Here is a 23,657-nt window from a genome sequence, read left to right as displayed (position 1 = left end):
AGCTGAGATCCGCTCTAGCAATCAAGTACAACGACAACACAAATAGGTGTCTGTGAATAAATGCATCTTTCTTTCTTTGTAGTTGTGTGTGTGTGTGTGTGATCTCTCTTTCGCGAACATTACCGAACCACGCAAATTCAACTCGTGAATTCGCACTTTCACATTCTTCCCCTCGGGGAAATGCGGGGAAATTTTTTTCAGACTATACAGCCGTCTTTGTGCAGGCAGTCCCGCAGAAAGTGGCCCTGGGTAGATGGAGTAATGCAGCGGGCTAAGAGTGGTTAATGAATGTCGGGTGTGCGGTGGAATAAGTGCAGTCGAGTCGGTGTGCGTGCGTGCCGAACGAGTGCTTGCTGATGACGGGCAAGCCAGGAGTGGAGAGGAGGCAACGTGCGACGGGGGCTGGGACCAGCTATGGACGAAAGGCATACAAAAGGGGACGGATCTCTGTCACGGGCGTCATCAGGGGTCCAGGGGAGAGTTTCGCGGGCGGGCTAATGAGCGCGCGCTTAATTTCCTTTAATGCCTGAATTACCAGACATCGCAGTCGTCTGCTTCCAGTGTGCATGAGAAGGCGCTTTCACATTGGTGATGTGGTCCTTCAGTATATACTTTGGTTCTTTACAATTTGAGATCGTGGTAGTGAGTGGGGGACAAAGCTCTCCCCATTGAAATCTAAATGGCCTGTGTAAACGAAAAAAATTACTTGTAATGTTCTCACATATTTTTGAGAGCCACTTGCGCTTTGACAATGACAGGTCATGCATAATTATCTGGGCTCAGTCCATGGTGTCTGTCGCTTATCGCGGGAGCCTTGAGTCACGGACGTTGATTTCATCACAGAGACGGAATGCCCGCTAAAGGGACACTGAAGTGATTTGTAAATATTGCGGGATTACTAGCGGAAAAGGTAGTCTGGAGTAGAGGTGGGAGATTGATCGATTACGTTAGAACGGTGGTTTTGGCTAGTTGGTGCATACTGAAATTCGAAACAGCGCAAAAAGACGGGACAAGGAAACGGCGCCTTGTGTCGTCGTTTCCTTGTCCCGTCTTTTTGCGCTGTTTCGAATTTCATTGATCTACTATTAACCTTGCGATTAATCGACTGATGCTTCAGTCAGCATTAATTTTTTAACCGTCTAATCGGTTGGAGTGATATATGAGCAAACTAAAACAAGCGTGTCATGTTGAAACTATGCGCAAGCGTGTCGAGGATATTCGTTTTCAAATAACCCGCCTCACGTCACAACAGAAAACGATGCAAGTATGTTCAGAGATGATGGCGGTTAAAACCAAAAGCTTGTACCCTAGACAGAAGAGGAAATGGCTACTCCTAATACAAAAATACAGGGTACATTAAAAACCGCGAGCGGCCGCACACCCCTTTTGGCCGTTGTATCAACTAACTCTGTCTTAAGTAAATTACGTTTATTCGGCACCTCTTGCAATTACGGCGAGTGCCAATATTCCTAATTCTAGAAAGGTGTGAGTGGCGAACGCGGTGATAAGCGTCTCGCCCTCATCAGCGCCATAATGGGCCTCCTCGATTATCAGTCCCGGATCGTCCGCGGACTGCCCGAGACGCGATCCGGTGCTCGATTTTCCCATGTAATCCTATGGGAGTTCCGGTCCGAACGCAATCCTCGGACTGCCCGCGGACCGTCCAGGACTGGTAAATCGAGGAGGCCCATTGATGCCCTGATTACGTCATTTGGAATGTCTGTTAACAGGCCGACCAGCACATTGATCTTATTTTTTTATTAAATTATTATTATCCTATTAAAACTTTGTTTGCGGTATTTTTTCTTCCTAAACCAACGCAATCAATTAATCTACCAATAAAATGATTAAATGCAGTTGATTGATGGTATTAAAATTTATAACCGACCCTCAGCCCTAGTCTGGAGTCTCTAGGCCATTTTTCGACCACTCTCGCTGCGTTTACGCGACTTTATTCAGTAGAAAAATCAACTCGAAAGGGCTTGCCTACTCTCTGCATCCCCCTTACCGATTTATGAGTCGTATGACGTTCAAACGAGATGGCTCGGCTTGACTGCGCTACTCGCCGACCCTCGTACAGAATCAGTCGGCCCATCGTTTTGTCGGTCGGCTGCCAGTACGTTCGCTCAGGTGAAACTAAGCCGCGACACGCTCGTGCCCGGAAGAACATGCCTTTAGTTTGTTAGTTTATAGTCTGCATCAACTCTCTATGTTAAAGTAATTTTACACAAACGCACATGCGACGCTTCGCTGATTGGTACGCCAGTAGAAAAACACAAGGCCAATTAAAGGCGTGAGAAGAGTCAGCGAAGCTGTTATAGGTACTAAGGAATTAAAATCAACCGAAACTTTTATCGTACAGCGGGGAAACAAGGTGCGGGAAGTACTTTTTTTGCGCTGGGTAAACTAAAACTGCGGTCAGCAGCACGACCATCTGCAAATGCTTTTATGCTTGAGGAATGCAGCCGCTAAAGACGAGATATTTGTGGGAATGTGGGGGACGCTTGCATGCACGAGCGTTATTCAAGAAATGGTCATCCAAGCAGCTTGAAATGGTAGAACTAAATAAAAATATAAACAGGCTGTACAATAAAATACTTTATATTTTCATTCCTGACAGCGCTGGTGGCCGATTGGTCTGGAGCATTAGGTCCGGTGTTTTGCGATTCGCAAGCTCGAATCCTCTATAGCCCATGTTTTTTTAAGTTGATTTATTTGTTTTTGGGGAGTGTTTGCAATACCGAAATCAACATTTTTGCGCTGAAACGTTCATTTCTCCACGAGCGTGGTCGCAGAACACGTACAGACTGACACTGACGCGCTGGCGAGTTCTCGTTGGCGTGGTGTTGCCATAAGCACTGACTTCTTGCGGGCACTGTGCCGAATAAGCCCTTGGCCTGGTGGGAACACCCCCCTCACGATACAGGCACGAGCCAGACCAGCTCCGAAAAGGGGGGGGGGGGGAGGGGGCGGATCACATGTCAGCGTCTCCGGTTACGCGGAGTGCGTCCATCAACTGCGTGTGCCTCGGCTAGTGATCGCCACGATTCCAAGCCGTGTTGGCAGGCTTATTTCACGCATTTCGCAGCCGACAACGTGACAGAAGCGCGGTATGCCGATTACTGAGATATCGAGAATGCCCAGCGAACGATAACGCCGGTTGCGCAGCATGTTGTTTCACAGAACCGAAACCGAAACTGGTTTGAATGCTAATCTTGGACATCGTCCAATCACAGTAGCGATCGTATGAACGCCACTGCTTTAGTTGGTGCGTGTGCCGCAGGCCGCTTTTCCTTCTTTCAGGCTTTGTAAAATAAATATCGTGTTTATCGAGCGGATACACGATGAAATGTATACAAGCGGATACACGATGAAATGAAAATGAAAACTAAGGCCAGTCTGCGGAATGCAAGCAAAAAACATTCACCCGCATTTCCCCGAAGGGGAGCATGGGGAAGTGCGAATGCACGGGTGATGCTATGAGGGGGAGTTATGTTGAACTGTGTTGGCATTCGCCCGTTAGTTGCATTTAACACCCCCGCGTGATCAAGTGGGGATTCACACACCCCGTTAGTCGTTCTCTGGAAATCTTGGTGAATTAAAGTGTATGTTCGAGGAGATCACACACACACGCAAGTAAAGTGAAACGACAGTATTCTTTATTCAGCACTTGTTGGTGTTGTCGTTGTAGTTGACGGTCATTATGACCGCCTTGGGGTCACTGAAATGTACGGTCAAGAGTTGTTGCAAGACCGCGCGTATCAGACAGTTCCTCGCAAAGGCCAGGTCGATGTAGCTGCCGTTGATGGTGGTGGGAGCCTCTAGCGGTAGGCACGTCATGGAGTGGTTGGCGAGCATGTATTCCATCAACCACTCGCCGCCCTTTCGCACGTCCACGTTAAAGTCCCCAACAACCACGACCGGGTCCGAGGGCTTTACGCGCCTGGCCACACTCTCCATCGCCGCGTCCACGTATTCGACGACGTCGTCGCGCGAGATGTTTGGCGCGAGGTAGAGGGTGACGACCACGATTCCGTCACCCGCGTACGCGTCGGTGTAGACGGCACTGTACGGCGACTCGTCCCTGACCGGCGAGGTGGACACGGCGTGCGACACGAGGTTCGCGTAGACGTGACCGACGAGGTAGACGCCGCAGTACTCGCCCCGACTTCCGCTCCTGGCGGAGCAGCAGTCGTCGATGGGGAAGTGGGAATGCACGGGTGATGCGAAAGAATTCTTCTTGGCCAATCGCCCTAAGTGGGTATGTGCTAAAGAAATTAGGAACTCTTCTTGGCCAATCGCCCTAAGTGGGTATGTGGTGCGGATGGACGGACGCCGGTGGACGCGTGATTCAGGGTCGCTTAAGAAGTGCATTCGCACTTAAAACATAATCTTTACAAATTCACTTCATTGTTCCTTTGTAGGGGGAACGGAAGTAAGATTTGATTGATTGATTGATTGTGGGGTTTAACGCGCCGACGCAACGCAGGCGATGAGGCGCGCCGTAGTGGAGGGCTCCGGATTAATTTTGACCACCTGGGGATCTTTATCGTGCGCCGAAATCTCGCACACACGGGCGTTTTTTTGCTTTTCGCCTCCATCAGAAAAGCGGCCGCCGCGGCCGGGAATCGAACCCGCGACCTCGTGCTCAGCAGCGCAACGCCTTAGCCACTGAGCCACCGCGGCGGGTGGAAGTAAGATTTAAGCATACAGCCCTTTACATGAGGGCGGTAGTAGTGCATTGCGTTGGTTTTTTTTCAGCGCATCTCATTCACATAGAGGGGTCTAATGACTAGGAAGGCGCATCTCACATATTCTGTTGACCAGTCTAGATTGAGGCGCCTGGCGTATCGTTTTCGCAAGTAGTCGCGGTGAACGCACCGTGCGGGAGGCACGAGGAAACCGGATCGGAGGGTAGAGCGCAGGTGTTTCGCTCCGGGGGAGAGACAGCTGATGCGCTACGTACATGCATGACTAGGAAATGCGATAGGATGCTGTCGCATCCGTCCAAACGACTTTTATGTTGCAGGGAACGTGTGGGGTGCAGAATTCTGTACAGAGAGTCGGAGCGCGAGCCGGTGAGCCCGCGTGAGTAAAGGGAAACAGATTCCGAGAAAAAGTCGCCTCAGCCCAGAGCTTCATTCCACATCGATGACGAACCAGGCCCTAGTCGAGGGCGGGGACGCCGGGAAAGAACGCCGCGGCGAAAGAGGCTATAGAATAGCTCGAAATGCCTCTTGTCGTAACATGGTGGAAGCGAAGCGGCCGTGCGTGAATCTGCGGCCGCATGCCGATGATAACAATATGAAAGTTGAACCCGAACTCCAACAGCCGATAAAAAAAAGGTCCAAAGAGGCTTTCGCCTTCAAGTTTTCATAAAATTGTGAGCATCTGCCTCAATTTTGTCAATTACCGTACGTTATTAGGCTGATTTAGTCGCCTTTTTGACGATAACAGCGCGTTCCCTGTTGATGATACGCTGCGATGATACGAGAATAACGGCCATTATTCTCGTATAATCCTCCACTACAGTTCCCTGCCATCCAACGACGAGACAGCGTAACGTCAGTAAGGCTAAATCTGCGAGATTTCTAGCGTATATTGCCTGTAAAACCTTTGCGATAACAAACGTAAAGTCGGTGTTAGCGGTGGATTGAGGGAATTCGCAGTTTTGAAGTTTAAATAACACGAAAATACATTGTAAACCACTATGACATCAGTTTGACTGTTGGCGGGGCGGGCGTGAGGTCTGCATGGTATGTGATCTTCTGCCACTCATTACAGATAAACTAAGGCCCCAGGCTACCGATGAATAGCGAAATAACGAATCACGTGTGTTAAACTACCCGGCGTAGCCACAGCGGACGATACAGCTAGCGCTCGTCTACGCTGTTTCTTTTGTCTTCGTATTTTTTGGCGCTGTTTCGGAGAGGCCACAATTAAGACTTCGACAAATTCGGTGAATTGTCCGTTCGACGTGGCCCCTTGATACACAGTTTTTATGTCATTGCCATCCTCGATGGTGCTTCGCCCGGACTTCACACTTACTCTGCAATCCCACTCTGAGCACTTTCCTTCGGCCTCACTTATGCCCATTCTGAGCCCCGCTAAACCGTAGATGCATGATATCGCGTCCTGCAACCAGACTTCGGGGTACAGTAGTGCCAAAGTCGCAGCAGCACAACTGTTTCGACCAAATCAGGGTGCCGAGAAAGGGATTGCCTTCATTGCTCTAACAACGCTGTCGACAACTCGCCTTCACTCGTACCCTGGCTGTGTTTCCCACTGCCAGAGCAGAACTGTGTCAGTTGCTGTCGCCTAACGATCATGGTCCCCTTCCAATTTGCACGACTCCGCCTCGACAGATGGTTCTCTCGAGCCACCCTCATTCAGTCCGTTCTCTGCAGCAATGCAAAAGAAGGGAAATATTAATGGTTCAACGGACAGCTGTGGCTACAGCAGTAGAGTGGGAAGTTGGTTCACTGTCCTGGCCTGGACTCCGCCATCACATGACCGACACCTAAGCCCTGCATTGAGATCTGGCGTACGGTCCGTGCTAGTGCGTGCCGTGAGCATCCTCTGGCGACGCCGTGACCTAACCCAGCCCAACTAACCCGGTGAGGGTGGGACGGCCTTGGTCTAGGGCGAGGTCCCTCGCCGGGTAGTTTCGCAGAAGCCTCAGCCCTCGCCGCCGTCACGGGTGCGATGAAGGCAACGGACACGACAGTAATTGGGCGGTGCACCTGCAATGCGGAGCCCAAACGACTCTTTAATTGCATCAAATTACCCGCTGAGTTGCATCAAATTGCCTGCCAGCCCCGAGAAAGGCAGAAAGGCGCGGGGGACTTAGCGACCCTGGTGGTTTCTATACTGCAGACGTTCTTTGCAGGGCAAAAAGAAACGATTGTGGCGAGCTTGCGGCGTTCCTGACTTACTGACTCTAATCGGAAAATTGCCTTTCCTCAGGGGACGTGATATGTCTTGAGACGCGCATTTCGCCTTAAAATTTAATCACCTTCTTATAGTTTTGAGCAGTGACCTAGAGAAAAAAATGCAGAACTATGAGAGTCTTTTGTAAGGTGAGCTCTAACGACTTAAATTGTGGCATCCGCGATATTTACGTGGTTTAGCATGACGTAGCAATTTTTGGCAACACCGCACTATGTGCGCAAAAAGCTGCCCGTACGCTGGTTGGACAATTTTTGCAAGAGCTGGGCATGCATGAAATTTTGTTTTAGCAAATCAATCAATCAATCAATCAATCAATCAATCAATCAATCAATCAATCAATCAATCAATCAATCAATCAATCAATCAATCAATCAATCAATCAATCAATCAATCAATCAATCAATCAATCAATCAATCAAATCAACCAAATCAACCAAATCAATCAATCAATCAAATCAACCATATCAATCAATCAATCAATCGAGCTGGCGTTGAAATTTGCAACCCTGTTTAATAACATGGAGACATTTTGTGCCGATTCTTGCAATAAAAGCTTATCCGCCACCACCGGTTACCCTACCCTATCAATCGTGCGACGCCCTACATCTGCAAAAAAATGCTGTTGAAGACCAGGAAGCAGACGCGGTTAAATGAGCACCGGTTTATTATGACCTTCGAGAGGGTGAGTCGGTAAAAGATGTCACGAGCCTCGCTGCCCGTGTTAGGGCTGCTGGGCTAATTCCTTCTCCTCGTCTTTCTTCCAACCAGATCACATTTTGTAACAAATGCGTAATTGGCGCGGTTAACGCATTTAAATAATAAAAATAATGATGAAACTTTATTTCTGTTCCATAAACACAGATACAGATACATAAACACATACAGAAAACGGAACCGCGGAAAAAAGCTGTCATAGACAGCTTGACGAGGCCGCAGCCTCCTTTTTGCTCAGACAGCAGCATCGCTACAAAAGAAAGCACACAGTTATAAAGGCAACCGAAAAAAGTAACAATAAAAGCTAACAATAAGACTCTTTTTTTTGCACGTAATACCTGTTATTTCTAACAGATATAAAAAGAACAGTTAAACAAGAAAGCAAATGAGAGACATAGAAAGGTTAACACATTTTAGTACACATGACATGTAATTGACGCTTAGAACATTTATAGATATCAAAATCGGCGCACTCAAATACATTTAAAAGAGAAGGCAGGGTATATTGTATGCGCTCTTTCCCAGTGTTTAAACGGGCTGTAGGGACCGCCCAATGTTCCTTATTCCTGAAAGGGTAACTGATTTCTTTCTGTTGCAACCGGGCCAAATTACGTATGTAGTTTATGTTTCTCTTGGTTTCTATTTTGAATCGGTTACTCAAACAAGTTTAAGATTTTGATTGTACAAGTTGATTGTACAAATTTGTACAAGTTGTACAAGATTGTACAAGTTGAAGAGTTTGATAAAACCACTTTTAAGAAAGAGGTCTCTGGTTGGATCCCTATAACCTTTGTTATAAACGTGACGAAGACATTTTTTTTGTAGTAAATAAACTTTATGTAAAGAGGAATACTTTGCAGTACACCAAAAAAGTTGACAATAATTTAAATTAGAATAAAAAAGAGAACTGTACAGAAGAAATTTCCCAGATTTGGGGAGAATTAACCGTAAACGACCAATAACACCAGTGATTCGAGCCAACGTATTTAAAACATGATCAATATAATTATCCCACGAGATGTTTGCGGAAAACACGACACCTAGGCATTTGAAGCTATCCACAAACTGTAAATTTTGCTAATTTAGTTTAATGGTAGAATGAGAGGGAACCGGTTTGTTTTTAGGGCGAAATATAACTGCTTTTGTTTTAGTTTCGTTTATTCGCATGTAGTTTGCATTAGACCATTTGTGCAGCGCCTCCATCGTGAGATTGCATGTACAGATAAGTTCATCAATATTATCGCCAGAAAAAAACATACTAGTGTCGTCTGCATAAATAACAAATGTAGCTGTGTCACTAATATTTACAATGTCATTCAAATAAAGATTAAACAGCAGAGGCCCCAGTATACTGCCCTGCGGGACACCAGAGACCACACGGCTAACACTGGAGTAAGAGTCATTTATGTGGACAACCTGTGTTCTATTAGACAGATATGACGTTATCAACAAACCAGCAGTGCCCCTAATACCGTACAACGCTAGTTTCTTGATCAGTAGTTCATGGTTCAATAAATCAAAGGCTTTGGAAAAATCTACAAAAATTCCTATGAACAGAGCCTTAATTTCAAATTGTGTAAGGATATATTCTTTTTGATGCAGTAGCGCCAGTTCTGTTGATTTATTCTTGCAGTAATCAAATTGATTTTCCGTAAGTATGTTATGTTGATCAATGAATTTAGACAATCTACAGTGCAAGATTTTTTCAAACCCCTTAGAAAAAAACAGAAAGAATAGACACAGGTCTGTAATTTCCAAGGTCATTACGATCCCCACTTTTGTAAAGAACAGTTACTTTTGCTATTTCCATTTGTTCTGGAAATATAGCTGTAGTTATACAAATATTAAATATATGTGCGAGAATTGGCGCAATTACATCCGCGACATATTTAACGGGCTTCACTTGGATGTCGTTAATGTCACGGCACCGGCTGTTGTTCAAATTTGAAACTACTGACATGACTTCTTCTACACTAACTGGTTCAAGAAATATTGTTTTATCATTGTGCACGTTTATATGCATGCATCCTGCGATGAACCGCTAGCCGCTATGGTCGTGAAATGTTTGTTGAAGGTATTAGCTAGTTCAATTCCAGAGAGTTTTATCCCGTGAATGTTTAGGTTGCAAAGTTGATTTTGGGGCTTCTCAGGCTTCAACAGAGAGTTTAAACGTGCCCATACTAAGTCATTCCCAACATTCTTGGCTTCAAGAAATGCCGAGTAATATTCTTTCCGAGCTAACCTCAGTTGTTGTGTTAGCTTATTTCTGAACTGCTTAAAGGACTTAAAATCATCACTTGAACGTGTATTTAGAAATGTTTTATACAATTTGTACTTAAGTTTAATTTGTTGTCTCAGATCTGGCGTAATCCATGGTTTTCGGATTCGGCGAGATATTGTGCGGGTTTTTAAAGGGAAGTGAGTTTTGTATATTTCCGTAAATATACGAAAACAAACATTATAGGCCTCGTTACCATTATTAATTGTAATGATACTGGCACAATCTGCTGAATTAGAGCCATTCGAAAAGCCTCAAGGGCACCGTCTGATATGCATTGATAAGTAAAAGCTTTTTGTTTTTTTACTGTTTCTAGAGGCCTGCCTATACATAGGAAGACAGGAAGATGATCACTAATAGCATGCGATAAGGCGCCAGCTTCAAGTTTTGGGGTAAGGAATTTGTAATAAATAAATCCAGAATGGATTGACTATCAGCGGTGACCCTGGTGGGCACATTAATAATTAACAAAACCACTCGAAACTAAGAGGGTGGTAAATTGTTCGGAAAATCTATCGTTCGCGCTCATACCGATATTAAAGTCTCCTGTGCCAACAAAAAAGTATCTATTCTCTGCCAGAAATGACAGAAAGTTATCGTATAACTCCAAAAATGCAGGTATATCCCCATTCGGAGGGCGGTAGCGCACAGAGTAAACCAATATACCCACCAAGAGTGACAGTATTTCATAGTCGGGTGTGATTCAATATTTGACCATTTTGGCTGGCCTCAAGAATTAATGCAACTGCTCCACCACGACCAGAAGATCGGTTCAAAAAGTACGTTTTATAGCTATTCATCATAAAGACACCATGCGTGCCCGTGCTTCAGGTTTCATTAAGCATTATGAGGAGAAATTTTAAAATTGAATTCACTGAAAAATTCTTCCAAAGACTGCATTTTATTTCTAACCGAGCGCGAGTTTAGGTGTATTGCCGTGACCGACGTAGTTGGAAAATACGAAGCGATACGGTTTAAATCAGTTGGAAGGTGAAAGGGAGATTGAGTCATTTTAATGCTTTCCTGGCGCTACAAGCAAGAAGCATGTTATCTACAGGCGGTCGAGGTCGGTCGTTGTTTTGATACGAATGATGCGCGTCCCATCATCCTTGCGAACAAGAATCCTTCCATTAGTGTGCCATGTAAAACGGTACCCCTTATCTTTGGCACGCTCCTTTGCTGGTCGAAGCAGCTCTCTGCTGTGACGCGTGAGGGTTTCCCGAATGAACATGGGTGGTTCGCTCCCTTTGAGTTTTCTTTTTGTTTGAGCCAAGCGTCCCTCACAGCCTGTTTCGTAAAACGGACGATTATGCTCGAAACCTTATCTGGCTTTGTTGGGAGCCTGTGAACAGTCTGGACATCTGCTTCTGCGAGGGGCGGAACTTCCAGTTCTTCCGCTACGCTATTCAACAAGGCGAGCAGGTCCTCACCAGCCACAGCAGGAATACCATGAATTTCCAAGTTAAGCTGTCTGTTTCGGAACTCAAGTTCATTAACTTCTTGTTGCAACTGTGTCTGCAAAACTTGGTTCATGTCTTCTTTTGCCTCAAGCTCCGCTACTTTCTTTTTCGGTCCTTTGATTTCACTTTCTTGACGGCCAACTTGTTTTTCAAATTCATCAAACCTGTCAGATATGTGCTGGAGTGATTGCTCCATCTTTTCAACCTTTTGCGCTAGGATAGGCAGGCTGTCTAGTTTCTCGATGATGAACGCAAGAGCCGATTTGATATCCAATTCAGAGTGGCAACCTTCGCTGGTGCTAGCACGGGGTCCAACATCGCGACACTGAGGGCATCGCCAAGTTTTCCTTGCAGCTTTACTCTTTCCTTTGAAAGGTTTTTTTCTGTCACACCAGCGCATTTTCCGAAATGATATGCGCCTGAACACTCAGCACCGTTTACATTCGGCTCATCCTCGTGAAAGACGGCCCTACACGACGAACAGGTGTCAGACATTGGTTCAATTTTTATACCATACACACTGATAATGAAATGAAAATCGGTCAATGACAGCAACAGCAGCAGCAACGGTAGCATGAATTAAGAAGCGTGAATTAAGAACGCATTTTTCAGTAGGCACTAACCTGCAACGAGGGTAGTCGTCTGGTTAGAGCTGCGAACAGGCCGCTGCCGCTGCTGCCAAGTGACCGCCGCCAGGAAGCTCGTCGCTTATGTTGGGCTTATGCTGCAGGCCACGCCGGCGCAGAAGCGTCCTTCCTTCCGCAGAAACGTCCGCCGATTTCCAATTCGGGAACGATGGCTTCTAATCGTTGTTAACACCGCGATCTTCGTCGAGCTGCAGCTTGGTCCATGCGGCAGGCACCGGGTTATCTTGGAATAGTTGTAACAGCGTGAATGGGGATAAATAAAGTCGGAGGAAATGAACTACAGTTGAAGAAATTACAAAATTAGTCAAACAACTAACCCAGTCAAAATGGTCTACCTTATAACTGCACTCACACGACTAAGGCAAAATACAAATACCGCGCAAAAACAAAGGGTTCTATTATTTAAAAAAATGCGACCACACCAACCATATAACGGTCTGCATTTGCAGAAAAAGGCATGTTTGGCGAAGCTGACTCATGCGATATTTATAATCGCGTAAACGGAGACAATTATTGAAGCGATCGTTAAAAACCCCCAAAATATAAGAAAGGAAAAACCAGAACATTATAAAAGTTATCTACTGAAAAAAAAAAAAAATAACGATACCGCTCTCAAATGCCTTGGATCGGGCTGGTCATCCCTGCGGTCTGCTCCAGTCGTCGCTGGTCTGAAAAGTTTGAGTTTCTCAGCAGGAGTTTGCCCACTGCTAATGACAAAGAAAAAACAACTCAACAATTGCCAAAAATAAGAATAAAAAATAGTTAAAAATCCCAACCGTGCAACGGCGTGTATTTGCACAAAATATGCGCACCCGGCAAAATTAACGCCTTTATTCTTTATAATAGCGTGATGGGGATAATGAGCTAAAGGAAATTGTCGAAAAGCAAGAAAGAAAACAAAACCCTGCACACTACTGAACATGAAGCAACGAAATAGAAAATGTATATTCTGCACACCACTCAAAAACGACGAAGATGGCCGTGAAAACGGAAACCCGACTTGCGTTTCGGGAATTGTCAGTACACAGAAAACTCTCATTAAGAGCTTGTTCTCGATAGTTCAAACATTGTTTGCGCCTGCTATCGCCTTTATATAAAAGGTGTAGGCGAGTGTGCATAGCTTTTGACGTTGGAAGTTAGGCTGAAGATTTTGGTTGTGGAAGGAATTGTTGGAGCACAGAAAAATGGGGTAAACAGATGGTAGAAAGTAGAAAAGTGTAACGTTAAATCTAGGGTACAATATGCGAAAGCTCCTTTTTGTGCCCTCTCAGTCAGCTCGCGTTGATCTTGAGGTAACGAGTGAGCACAAGCTGCCTTCCACGTGTTCATAGAAGAGGAATATGCCGCATTGGCATGATTCTTAGGTACATCCCAATTTTAAGCACCTTCCCCTATTTACGGGGAAAAAATCGGATTGCATGGCAATTTAAGCCCCTCCTTTCCTAATCAGCCATTGCAAGACGGATTTCGGACGAGTGGAGCGGGCTCGAGTTGACGTTGTGACCAATTATTTTAAGAAGCTTTCAATTACAAACCACTTCAACGGAACAGAAGACGATTTGCTGGGAGATTCTAAAAGCGACGGCCCAAGCGGCACAACTCACTCAAATGGTAGTGAAAGTTAATGGGGATCCGACGAAAGCGGCGGGTTCACAGTATCCATTTTTCGCTTGAATATTTGTCCAATAAAATATTGTTCTTTTCACCCGTCTCGTCGAGATACGGCCGCGAAAATAAGTGGCGCGGGGGGAAGGAAATTTAGGTTTTTCTCATCTAAACACCCCCCCCCCCCCCCCTAAACTTTGGGCGTCGCAATCTTGGAAAAGAGGGGGTGCTTAGAATCGAGTAAATCCGGCAGAATGTTCGAGTTGTTCTCCCCATAGCATACACGTGGAAATGGCTAGGGTGCGCGGAAGAGTATGGGTGTGTTCCCGAATTTAGCAGAGTTTAAAGCTTATGTTTCATGTTCCCACCAAACATCTTCGCCCACGTAGGTTTGTAGATACTTGTGTTAGTTTGTCATCTACAGAGTTTGCGATTCGTGAGAATTGAAACCCCTTGTGGCACGGTGAAGGATCTTGTTTCTATAGGATGAGGAGACGTTCTTTATATTTTCCGAAAATGGTTCCTCGAATAATTAGCGATGGCTCCTCGCTACCACGATTATTGCGGTAATCGTGCTCGCGAGGAGCAAGGTTTGTGAGTTCACGTGCACCTTTGTCAGTGCCTCGTTCTCTTCCTGCCTCTTCTGCCCATGTGTCCAGATAATGCTAACTTTCTTTGTTTTGGATGGGAGTATCTTACCGAAGCGTTTACGTTATCTGGCTGCAGCCAACAGTCTAATGCGATTTGAGAGTATCTAATGATGTTCACGCATATATTTGGTACTTGAGCTTGTCAGAATGCGGAGAGGATTGCTCCAACTTCCGCTTCTTCGTTCCAGCATGTAGGCGAGTCAGACAGTCAAAACGATTGCCGGAACAATTAACTATGACAATTGCTTCTTTGTATTTCTGCAGATCCCGGAATCAGTGCAGTGTTGCCATAATCTTGAAATCCTGTTCTCATAATTTTGGGGCGAATTTGACCCTATGCTTTGACCTAGAGGAGAGCGGACGCCGTCGGGGACGTTTACGGCCATCTTGGAATGGCTGCGCCTACGGCGGTGTGCCGAACAATACGCACGGTGCGATTTCGCAAACGGAACAAGGAGGCGGCATATCGGAAGGCTCTTTTCGTCGCTAGATAAAGTTGACCACTAAAGGGAAATAGTTCATAATAATCACAACAAAATATTCTCCCGGTGCATTATATAAAATCCAACCAGTCAGTCAGTCCGTCAGTCACTTACCCAGCTTTCTAATCAATCCTCAAATCAATCTTTGTTCAACCCTGTACCATATATAAGCGTGTTTCAGCTAACTTCAGCCGTAGTTTAAAAAATATGCCGATGCACTCTGGGACGACGCGACCAAATGCATGTTGCTCTATTTTATATGTAGTGTGACAGTATTTTTTGCACCTTGCCCAATCAGATAATCAGTCACGCTTAATTAGCCAACTTCTGAAGCAACGGAGCTAGGCAAAAAAATTCAATTTGAAAGTTTCAGAGCGGTTTGCAGTATGTCCGAATAAACAGTTTCCGTTTTCCTATCTATTCACTATTACTATTTTTCTTCTTACTCAAAAATACAAAAAACACCACGTGACATGCCCGATTTCGCGTCCTGATAGCAGTGCTCCCAAATGTTTCCCGCACAAACAGCCATCGCGTGCTGCCACTTCAAAGGCGACAGTTCAGCGATGTAGGCGTTGGCTGTGCCATTTACGCCAGCGATGTGCTCCCCTCGCGACAGTTCGTCATAGCGATAAGAACAGGCAACGGTTATCGTTTGCGTCGCTGACCTGTCGGTTTTTAAGCGGCAGCACGCCTGTGGCTGTTTGTGCACCGAATGTTTTGGAGCACTGCATCACGACGCGCAAGCGGGCACGTGGCATAGTGTTTTTTTATATATATATCATGCATGAGTAAGCTGAAAAATACCACGGAAACTATTTATTCAGAAGTTTTGCAAACTTTCTATTTGGAATTTTTTGCCTAGCTTTGCTGCTTTAGAAGTTGGCTCAATAATTTTCACTAATTATCTAATTGGGCAAAATACAAAAACTTGTTCCTCCAATTCACCCTGGGGAAGTGGTTGGACTGCGAAGCTGTAAACGACACCCACGACGATTACCAATGTGGCGTCACTTGAATTCTCACACGGGGCTGTACAAAGAGGGTAACCAGAGACAAGTAAAATGTACTTAACCACTACGGCGCGCCTCATCGCCTACGTTGCGTCGGCGCGTTAAACCCTACAATCATCAACTTAACCAAACTTTATATTAGTGCACAGCGACATTCACGACTGCTTTATGCTCTCTCTCTCTCACACACACACACACACACACACACACACACACACACACACACACACACACACACACACACACACACACATGCGCACGCGGACACGCACGCGCACAAACGAACGCACGCACACGCACAAACACACAGCATGTACACGTACGCGCACGCACACTCACGCATGCACTCAAGCGCATTGGCACTCACACGCCGACGATTTGTAACAGCACCACCCAGAACTCGCACCACCGGTTCGCTTTCACCCCACATTATCCGTTTCTTATCCAACGCGCCAGTAACGCGCGTAAGCATAAAAAACATGTTCACTTTTTTGGAACCCGGACGGATACAACGACGAGTCAAAGCACCCACCCGAGTCATCAGCACGTGGTCTGTTCCGGAGGCGACGGGAGCTTTTTCCGCAATGCTTGAAGCTTCTCCGCAATACTCACGCTTTAAACCCTTCAGGAACCTTGTGGCCATGTTTTATATACTGGTAGTTTTCACTCCCAAGATAACATGATAAGAAAAATAATCGCAGAACATTTCGAAAATTGGTAATCGTGCTGAAAAGATCGTCGCCCATAAAGTTACGCTCATTCCTGATCGCCTGGTGGCCGATGGCTGAACTAGGCGTAGGCCGGAAAGCTGGGGATAAGTTGAGAAAAATTAGAGATGTGCTTTTTTTTATATATTAGCTCCTGAAATTTGCGTTTCTCATTTTTTTTTTCAAACTGGCGTGCCCGTACTGAACTGTACATTATACCATTAAAATACTGGGTGCGTTTCTTTATAACTGTGGGGAGCACACGTGAAAAAATGTTTAAGGGTGTAAGTTAAGCGGTTTTTGTAATACTTAGGACCAAAGTTATAACAAAATTTTGCTGTGAGCCGAATTTGACATTTTATTGTGAAAAAATTATATCCTCGACAGCAGCAAAACTTGTTCAGACAAATTTAAACCAAGGGTAAATTGAGCATAAAATTTACGATTTGCCCCTTATAAAAATGTTCGTAGCTAGACGTCGCAAAGGTTGACCGAGGCACATGGGCATGTAATGGTGGGGGCTCACCTTGTCGCGTTCCGAAGTTTTTTACAGTTATACAGAATTTTCCCTGAGAAAATATTGCTGAAACTCGACGTTGGAATAATCAGCGAATGATATAAAAAATTAAGCAAATTGACGAGTTCGACCAGCCACACCTTGTTCGATCTTATCTGAAATCACCCGATGAATACTAGGCAGATTAAGTGACCTGGTTTCACACCCTCCGCCATGGAGCTCAAAAATTTCGAAGGGAGCACCGGCAGCCAGTATTGTCCAAGCGGATTATTACCTCACCGCCGACAATGATAGGTCAGGGCCCTGCTCGGCTCGTGTGCGCCTATTGTACTGTAGAAGTGACAACTTGGCTAGTTGGTATTGCATACAGCGCTGTGCTTTGTCGTCTCCTTTGTTAGTGTCTCTGTTTAAGCGCGCTACCATCAAGATGCACCTGTTGTGGTCACGTACCATCACGTTCGGGGTTGGCGCAGCACGCGCTATTCGACGTCTTTTACGTTTCCGATTCACAGTTTTGGGAATTCTGCGAAGCCGGCACATTAGCCCTCAAAGCTACCGATTCCTGGCCAATCCCCCGACTGCACATGCGCCCTGAAGAAAGAAACAACGACAACTTTGCGAAACATGACCCTCCCCTCCCATTCTTCTCCCAAAATCAACACCCTCTTCCAATAGGCTTACCCAAAGGGGCTCGATTTCTAACCCACAAGGTTCGAACAGGAGCCGCCTTGACGGAGGATGTCCTGCACAACTAGCGCTTTTACGTCAAAGTGGCGTCACGTAATAACTCAGAAAGACGCGACGCCTCCGCCGCTTCCACCGACCAGTGTACTTCTGCCCGCACTGAAAGGACTCCACAATCAAGCAGGACATTAGACACGTCCTGTGGAACTGAAAGGGCCTCCGTCAACTCCGGGCGCGACACGCCCAACAAGAGCCATCATATGAATCCTGGAAGACGCCCACGAATCCCAGTCATGCCAAGGAGACATTACTCTCCCTATGGGAGCTCGCAAAAGAACCAGGCGTATCCCGAAAGAGCCCCTTCCAAACAACCCCCTCCTTTCTTAGGCCGCCGCTTTGCCCAATAAAAATTTATGCATCATCATCACCAGCCTATCTACGTCCTCTGCAGGGCAAAGGCTTCTCCCATTAATCTCCAATTACCCCGGTCCTGTGCTAACTGCGACCAATTTATCCCCGCAAACTTCTTGATCTCATCTGCCCATCTAACTTTCTGCCACCCCCTGCAACGCTTGCCTTCTCTAGGGATCCACTCTGTTACCCTTAATGACCAATGGTTATCTTGCCTTCGCATTACATGCCCTGCCCACGTCAATTTCTTCTTCTTAATTTCTACTAATATGAACTTAACACGCGTTTGTTCCCTGACCCACTACCCTCTCTTCTTGTCCCTTAATGTTACACCTATCATTTTCCGCTCCATTGCCCGCTGAATCGTTCTCAATTTAAGTTGAACCCTCTTAGTGAGCCTCCAAGTTTCCGCCCCGTAGGTGAGTACCGGTGAGATGCAGCTGTCATACACTTTCTTCTTCAGGGACAATGGTAGGCTGCCATTCATTATCTGAGAATGTCTGCTGTATGCACTCCACCCCATTCTTATCCTTCGAATTATCTCTGCCTCATGGTTGGGATCCGGGGTCACAACTTGGCCTAAGTAGATATATTCGCTGTCTCGCTGCCTATCTCAAACCGCTGTGCTGTCCCGAGCTTATTGATCATTACTTTGGTTTTCTGCATATTAATCTTTAGGCCCAAGGTTCTACTCTGTTTGTCCAGTGCGGAAAGCATGCTTTTCAATTCGTCCCCCGAGTTACTTAGCAAGGCAACGTCATCAGCAAATTTATACACACACACACTTAAACGACCTGCAGTTTCGGCAGAATAAAAAAGCCTTTACTACTACTTTCACCACAGACAACGTGCAGAGGCAGCGCAGGGGTGACGCATTAGGCCCTTTTTCTGACCGGACAACACCACAAACGACGGCAGTTTTTCGCAGAATGATCCACTTAAATCGGGCATGAGTCGCTCGTGGCTCGAATCTCCCCAGGAAAGGTTGTACCTGATATTCGGCGGAGCTCTTGAAGCTCGAGCCATGTCTCGTAATGAAAAATGCTTCAACGTCGGGGCGTGGTCTAGCACGCAAGTAGGCCAACAAGGGGTAAGTGCAGTAGGCGTGCAATGCAGCGAGGGGAGCCAAATGGCTGAAACTTGGTGCTACTGCAAGGGTATCGTATTTCAAGTCACGCACAGGATCTTGATTTAGCCGTACATAACCTTTTCATAAGTACAATTAACGACACCATGAATCTGCTTTGAAGCCACATAAACCTACTAAAATACCTCAAGGAATGTTTCCCGCAAAGACGCTACCTTAGTGCTACTGCAAGGGTATCGCATTTCAAGTCTCGCACAGGATCTTGATTTAGCCGTACATAACCTTTTCATAAGTACAATTAACGACACCATGAATCTGCTTTGAAGCCACATAAACCTACTAAAATACCTCAAGGAATGTTTCCCGCAAAGACGCTACAGCTACCTAGGTGGGGACCTGGCGCGTTTGTTTTTCATCTCCACAATACAAATTTTAAAATTAAAATGTAATTTTTATTATAAATCGCCAAGAACACATAACAGTGTATACGCTGGCAGCGTAAGAAAATAATTTAGCACTCTTTGTTCTTTCCTCAATGCTCGTCTTCGCCGCAGGCGTGTGTTCTGAGTACCGACTCGGGGCTGTATACCAGAAATAAAGGAATACTGGCGTGAACTTAATAGCCGGAAAGAAGTTATGCTAACGATTCCTATGAAATCCCCGTCCCACAATGCCAGCCTTGCTTCGCCTCCTATGCGTGCGTTTTGGTTGGTGAGGAGGCGTTGTTGCATGGTCCACCAGAAGCCTTCAAGCCGACTCTGGTGGGATGGAAGCCGGTTTCAAGAAGATGTAGTTGGCAAACATTTTGAAAGTTGAAAAGTGAAAGTTCCACAAAGTGAACAGCACCACAGGACTGTTGCCACAAGCGGTGTCACATACCCCATTGTCGCAATGAACCCGCAAGACACCGTTCATGTCCAACGCTACGGGTGCGTCTCAATTACGAGGCGCGCTCCTCAGGCACGCTACCAGGAAAACGGGGAAAAAAGGTGTCCCAGCGCCAAAATAGGAGGAGGCAAACACTCTTGCGGCTAGGAGCTCCCCGCGCTGCGCTGGGCCGCCGTGGTCGCACTGTTCTCGGTCAGGGCCACCCTGGAACAGCTCTTGCTTGCCGCCTGGAGGAGAGTTTCACTCGAACCGGAGCATATGTGGAACATACTCTCATGCTCGTGAGTGCGCGTTATCAGCGTGTCCAGCTTGTCGTAGATGACACCGTCGACGCCCTTGTCTTTGAGGTTGGCGATGGTCTCGGCGTTGTTGTTGTCTTCGCCCCAGCAGAAGAGGATCAGCTTGTGCTGCTTGACAAAGGCGACGAGGCTCGGGTGGCGCCGAAGCTCCTCCGTGTGCACGTTGATTCCCATGATATGAATGGAGAGGGCAAAGTAGGTGGCCATGCAGATGCTGGACGTGCGGGTGTCCAGGTATGGTGGGTACTTGTCCGTCTGACCCTGGGTGAGGAACAGCAGCGGGTACTTGTTCTGCTTGAGCCGAAGCATGGTGCAGATATCCGGATGGAAGCAGGAGAGGATGATGTAGCGCTCGCCGCTGTAGTCGAGAAGCGTGCGCAGGATCACGTCCACATACTGGTTAATGTCGAAGTTCAGGTCCACCTCCCACGTGCCGTCCCGAAACTGCATGGGACACTTGATCTCCACGTTGAAGCCGACAGATGGCTCGACGGCGTCGAGAACGTGCTGGAGGGTGGGAAAGGGCTGGTTGTCTTCGAGGTCGTCCTCGTGGAAGTCGTACTGATGGATCCTGTGTCCCGCCGGCGACAGCTTCAGTTGCTGGAGCTGAGCCATAGTCAGGTCTTTCACGGCCAGCTGGAGCTTTTCCTCCTCCTGCAGCGGAGACTTGCGCTTCTTCATGCAGATGCAAATGTGGTAGTCGTGGTAGACGACCGGGACCATGTCCTTGGAGAGCTGCACATCAAGCTCCACCATGTCCGCCCCGTGCTTTGCCGCATAGTTGAAGGAGGCCACGGTGTTCTCCAAGACGTTCTCAACCTTGTCTGTGCGCCGCGCATTTCCCGAGCCCCTGTGACCCACATCCAGTCCCCGGCTAGTCTTCCTCCAGAACTTCGAATAGGTCTCTCGGCAGTTGCAAACGTAGCCATATAGGGGCCTGACGATCAGGTACGACACCTGCAGTTGTCCTACAGGCTGGCGCTGGTTGCCGGTGATGGGCACGGTGCAGGTTCCAAAAGCGCCCTTAATGTTGCTCGGCAGTATGTAGCTGAAGCCGATGTGCTCAGGAATGCCACCCTCCTTGATGGCCGGGTGCATGTAGAAGTCCACCATGTACGCAGTGTGCGAGGGATCGATAACCTGTGCTTGAAAGATGACAAAGTCGTCGGGCACATAAATATTTCCAAACTGGCTCTGCTTCTTGAACGCACAGTCGCCTTCTTTCATGACAGCTATTTCAATGACCGCCCACTTGACACACTCGAAGTCGGAGATGTTGCTGTGCGTGTCACTCTCTTCCCCAAGTTTTGTCGCATCGCTGTTTCGGGTAGAGAGGTCGATGGGCTTCACGCGGTAAGAGATGGGCTGGGATTTGTACTTGCTTCTCCACATCACTATCGCGCCGTCGGACATCTTGAGGTGTACCACAGACTCCGTCGTGAGCCAGCCAGGTTCTACCTTGTCTCCACCGTCGTAGTTGCCGAACACGTCGACGGCGGCATCCCGGCCAATGGTTATCTCGTTGACTCTGAGCGAGCGTGGCTCCATGGCTGTTTCCCACCGCCGCGCTATGATGTGGCCGTTCTCGAGCAGTACGCCGACCAGGTAACGGAACTCCAGCGTCTTGTCCACTGGCGCACGCACCTGGACGCTCCACACTTTCGTGACGGGGTCTTCGAGGTGCATTTGAAGAGCGCGCGTCACCTGCCATTCGCCAAGCTCTGGGCTACTGCCACACACGAAGACCGTCTCGCCGGGAACGGTGTCCGCTCGCACCCGCAGGTTCAGCACCCGCCCCGAGCTGGCCTCCATCTTCGTCGTCGGTGCAGCCGCGGCGGGCACCGGCAGCTCAGTCCGCCGAGGACGCAGAGCGCCGAGAAGTGCACACGAAAGCACCGCAGCGGCACGACACAAGCAGCTGATCGGCCGGCGCTGACAACACAAACGCAGGCACGTGCGGGCGGCGACCCGGTGACGTGGAACGCAGCTGTCGGCGCAGTGACGTAACCGTCTCATCCGAGCTCGAGAGTGGCGCGATTCGTCGCCGCGGGAACACTCCCCCGAAGCGGCCGCTCGGAGACGGTTGGCAGCGATTCTTCTGGCTTATCTTTTTTGTTTTTGTTTTTGGAGACGGGGAAGTTGTAGCGTGGGCCATTGTCTCGGTGCGGGCGCAAAGAAAAGAAGAGAAATTGCACACAATACAAAAAATGGGATGCTGAGCAAAATTCGGGGGTTGGGAATCGTTTTTGCGGCTGCACTGAGGAGGAAGGCGACACTGAACCTCCGGTACGCACAATCGTAAAAAGAAGGCAGTTGGAAAGTCGGAAATAGCAGACACGATACTGGAGCGTGACGACCGCAAACCCTTCCCTAACCGTTGAAAGTGGCCATGAAGACGAAATACGGCATTGTTCAATTTGGAAGAACTGTCCTTAATACGATCCATGAAATAATAGATAACAAATGAAAGCATTACTGAAAACCTCCATTTATCCAGTGTTGTACACGTTCCTCTAACACAGGAATGAAATCTCGTTCCCCGTTCCTTCCCAATTTTGAAACGAGTTCCGGTTACAAGTTCGTTTACTGCGAAAGGAACGCGTTCCAGTTTCACTTCGAACATTGGAACGTGTCGCTAGATTAACGTTAAATTTAATTTTTTAAATCAAATTATGGTGTCGGATAATCCGGAGGTGACATAAAGCGGGAAATTTTAAAACTCACATGGAACTGCGTATCTTATACGAATACTAACACCGCCGGCAGCAGTTTATCTGGTGATAAAAATAATCCAAAGAAACGCTCCTAGACGAACTTTTTCAGGTAGCACCGGACAAAACCCAGACACGTCTAACTGCGATTTTGGTGCTCGTCTATAATATTGATTGATTGTAGGGTTTAACGCGCCGACGCAACGCAGGCGATGAGGCGCGCCGTAGTTGAGGGCTCCGGATTAATTTTTACCACCTGGGGATCTTTAACGTGCGCCAAAATCTCGTACACACGGACGTTTTTGCTTTTCGGCTCGTCTATAATAAACGAGCACGAAAATCGCAGGTAGACATGTACAGCACATATGACACTTTCCACTTCAGTCTTACTAATGCGTAGAAAGGTTTCTGCGCTTCATATGTGCCAATGGAAAGTTACTCACATGCAGTAACATAATTAAATGTCTTGCATGAGAAACGGCGTCGAAAGGAACAATACATAGGCCTTTAATGAATGCTGATTCAATGTTACAGTTTATTTAAAATACCTTAC

At 47.0% G+C, this 23,657-nt stretch overlaps 2 protein-coding genes across 3 annotated transcripts in view; one reads left to right on the top strand and one right to left on the bottom strand.

Moving 5' to 3' along the window:
* Window positions 1-23,657, top strand: part of LOC144138673 (alpha-N-acetylgalactosaminide alpha-2,6-sialyltransferase 6-like) — a 102,436-nt gene that overhangs the window by 5,438 nt on the left and 73,341 nt on the right. The window lies entirely within an intron of this gene.
* Window positions 18,874-22,363, bottom strand: LOC144138672 (glycerophosphocholine phosphodiesterase GPCPD1-like). Its single transcript, XM_077671059.1, has one exon. It carries the CDS (start codon window positions 22,203-22,205, stop codon window positions 20,238-20,240), a length of 1,968 nt encoding a protein of 655 aa, XP_077527185.1. The 5' UTR covers window positions 22,206-22,363; the 3' UTR covers window positions 18,874-20,237.

Source organism: Haemaphysalis longicornis, unplaced genomic scaffold (assembly GCF_048455015.1).
Source record: "Haemaphysalis longicornis isolate Haplotype H1 unplaced genomic scaffold, Haemaphysalis longicornis Haplotype H1 scaffold_5, whole genome shotgun sequence".
Taxonomy (NCBI): Eukaryota; Metazoa; Arthropoda; class Arachnida; order Ixodida; family Ixodidae; genus Haemaphysalis; species Haemaphysalis longicornis.
Note: the sequence above shows the minus strand (reverse complement) of the source record. Positions and strands in the feature narration are given on the sequence as shown.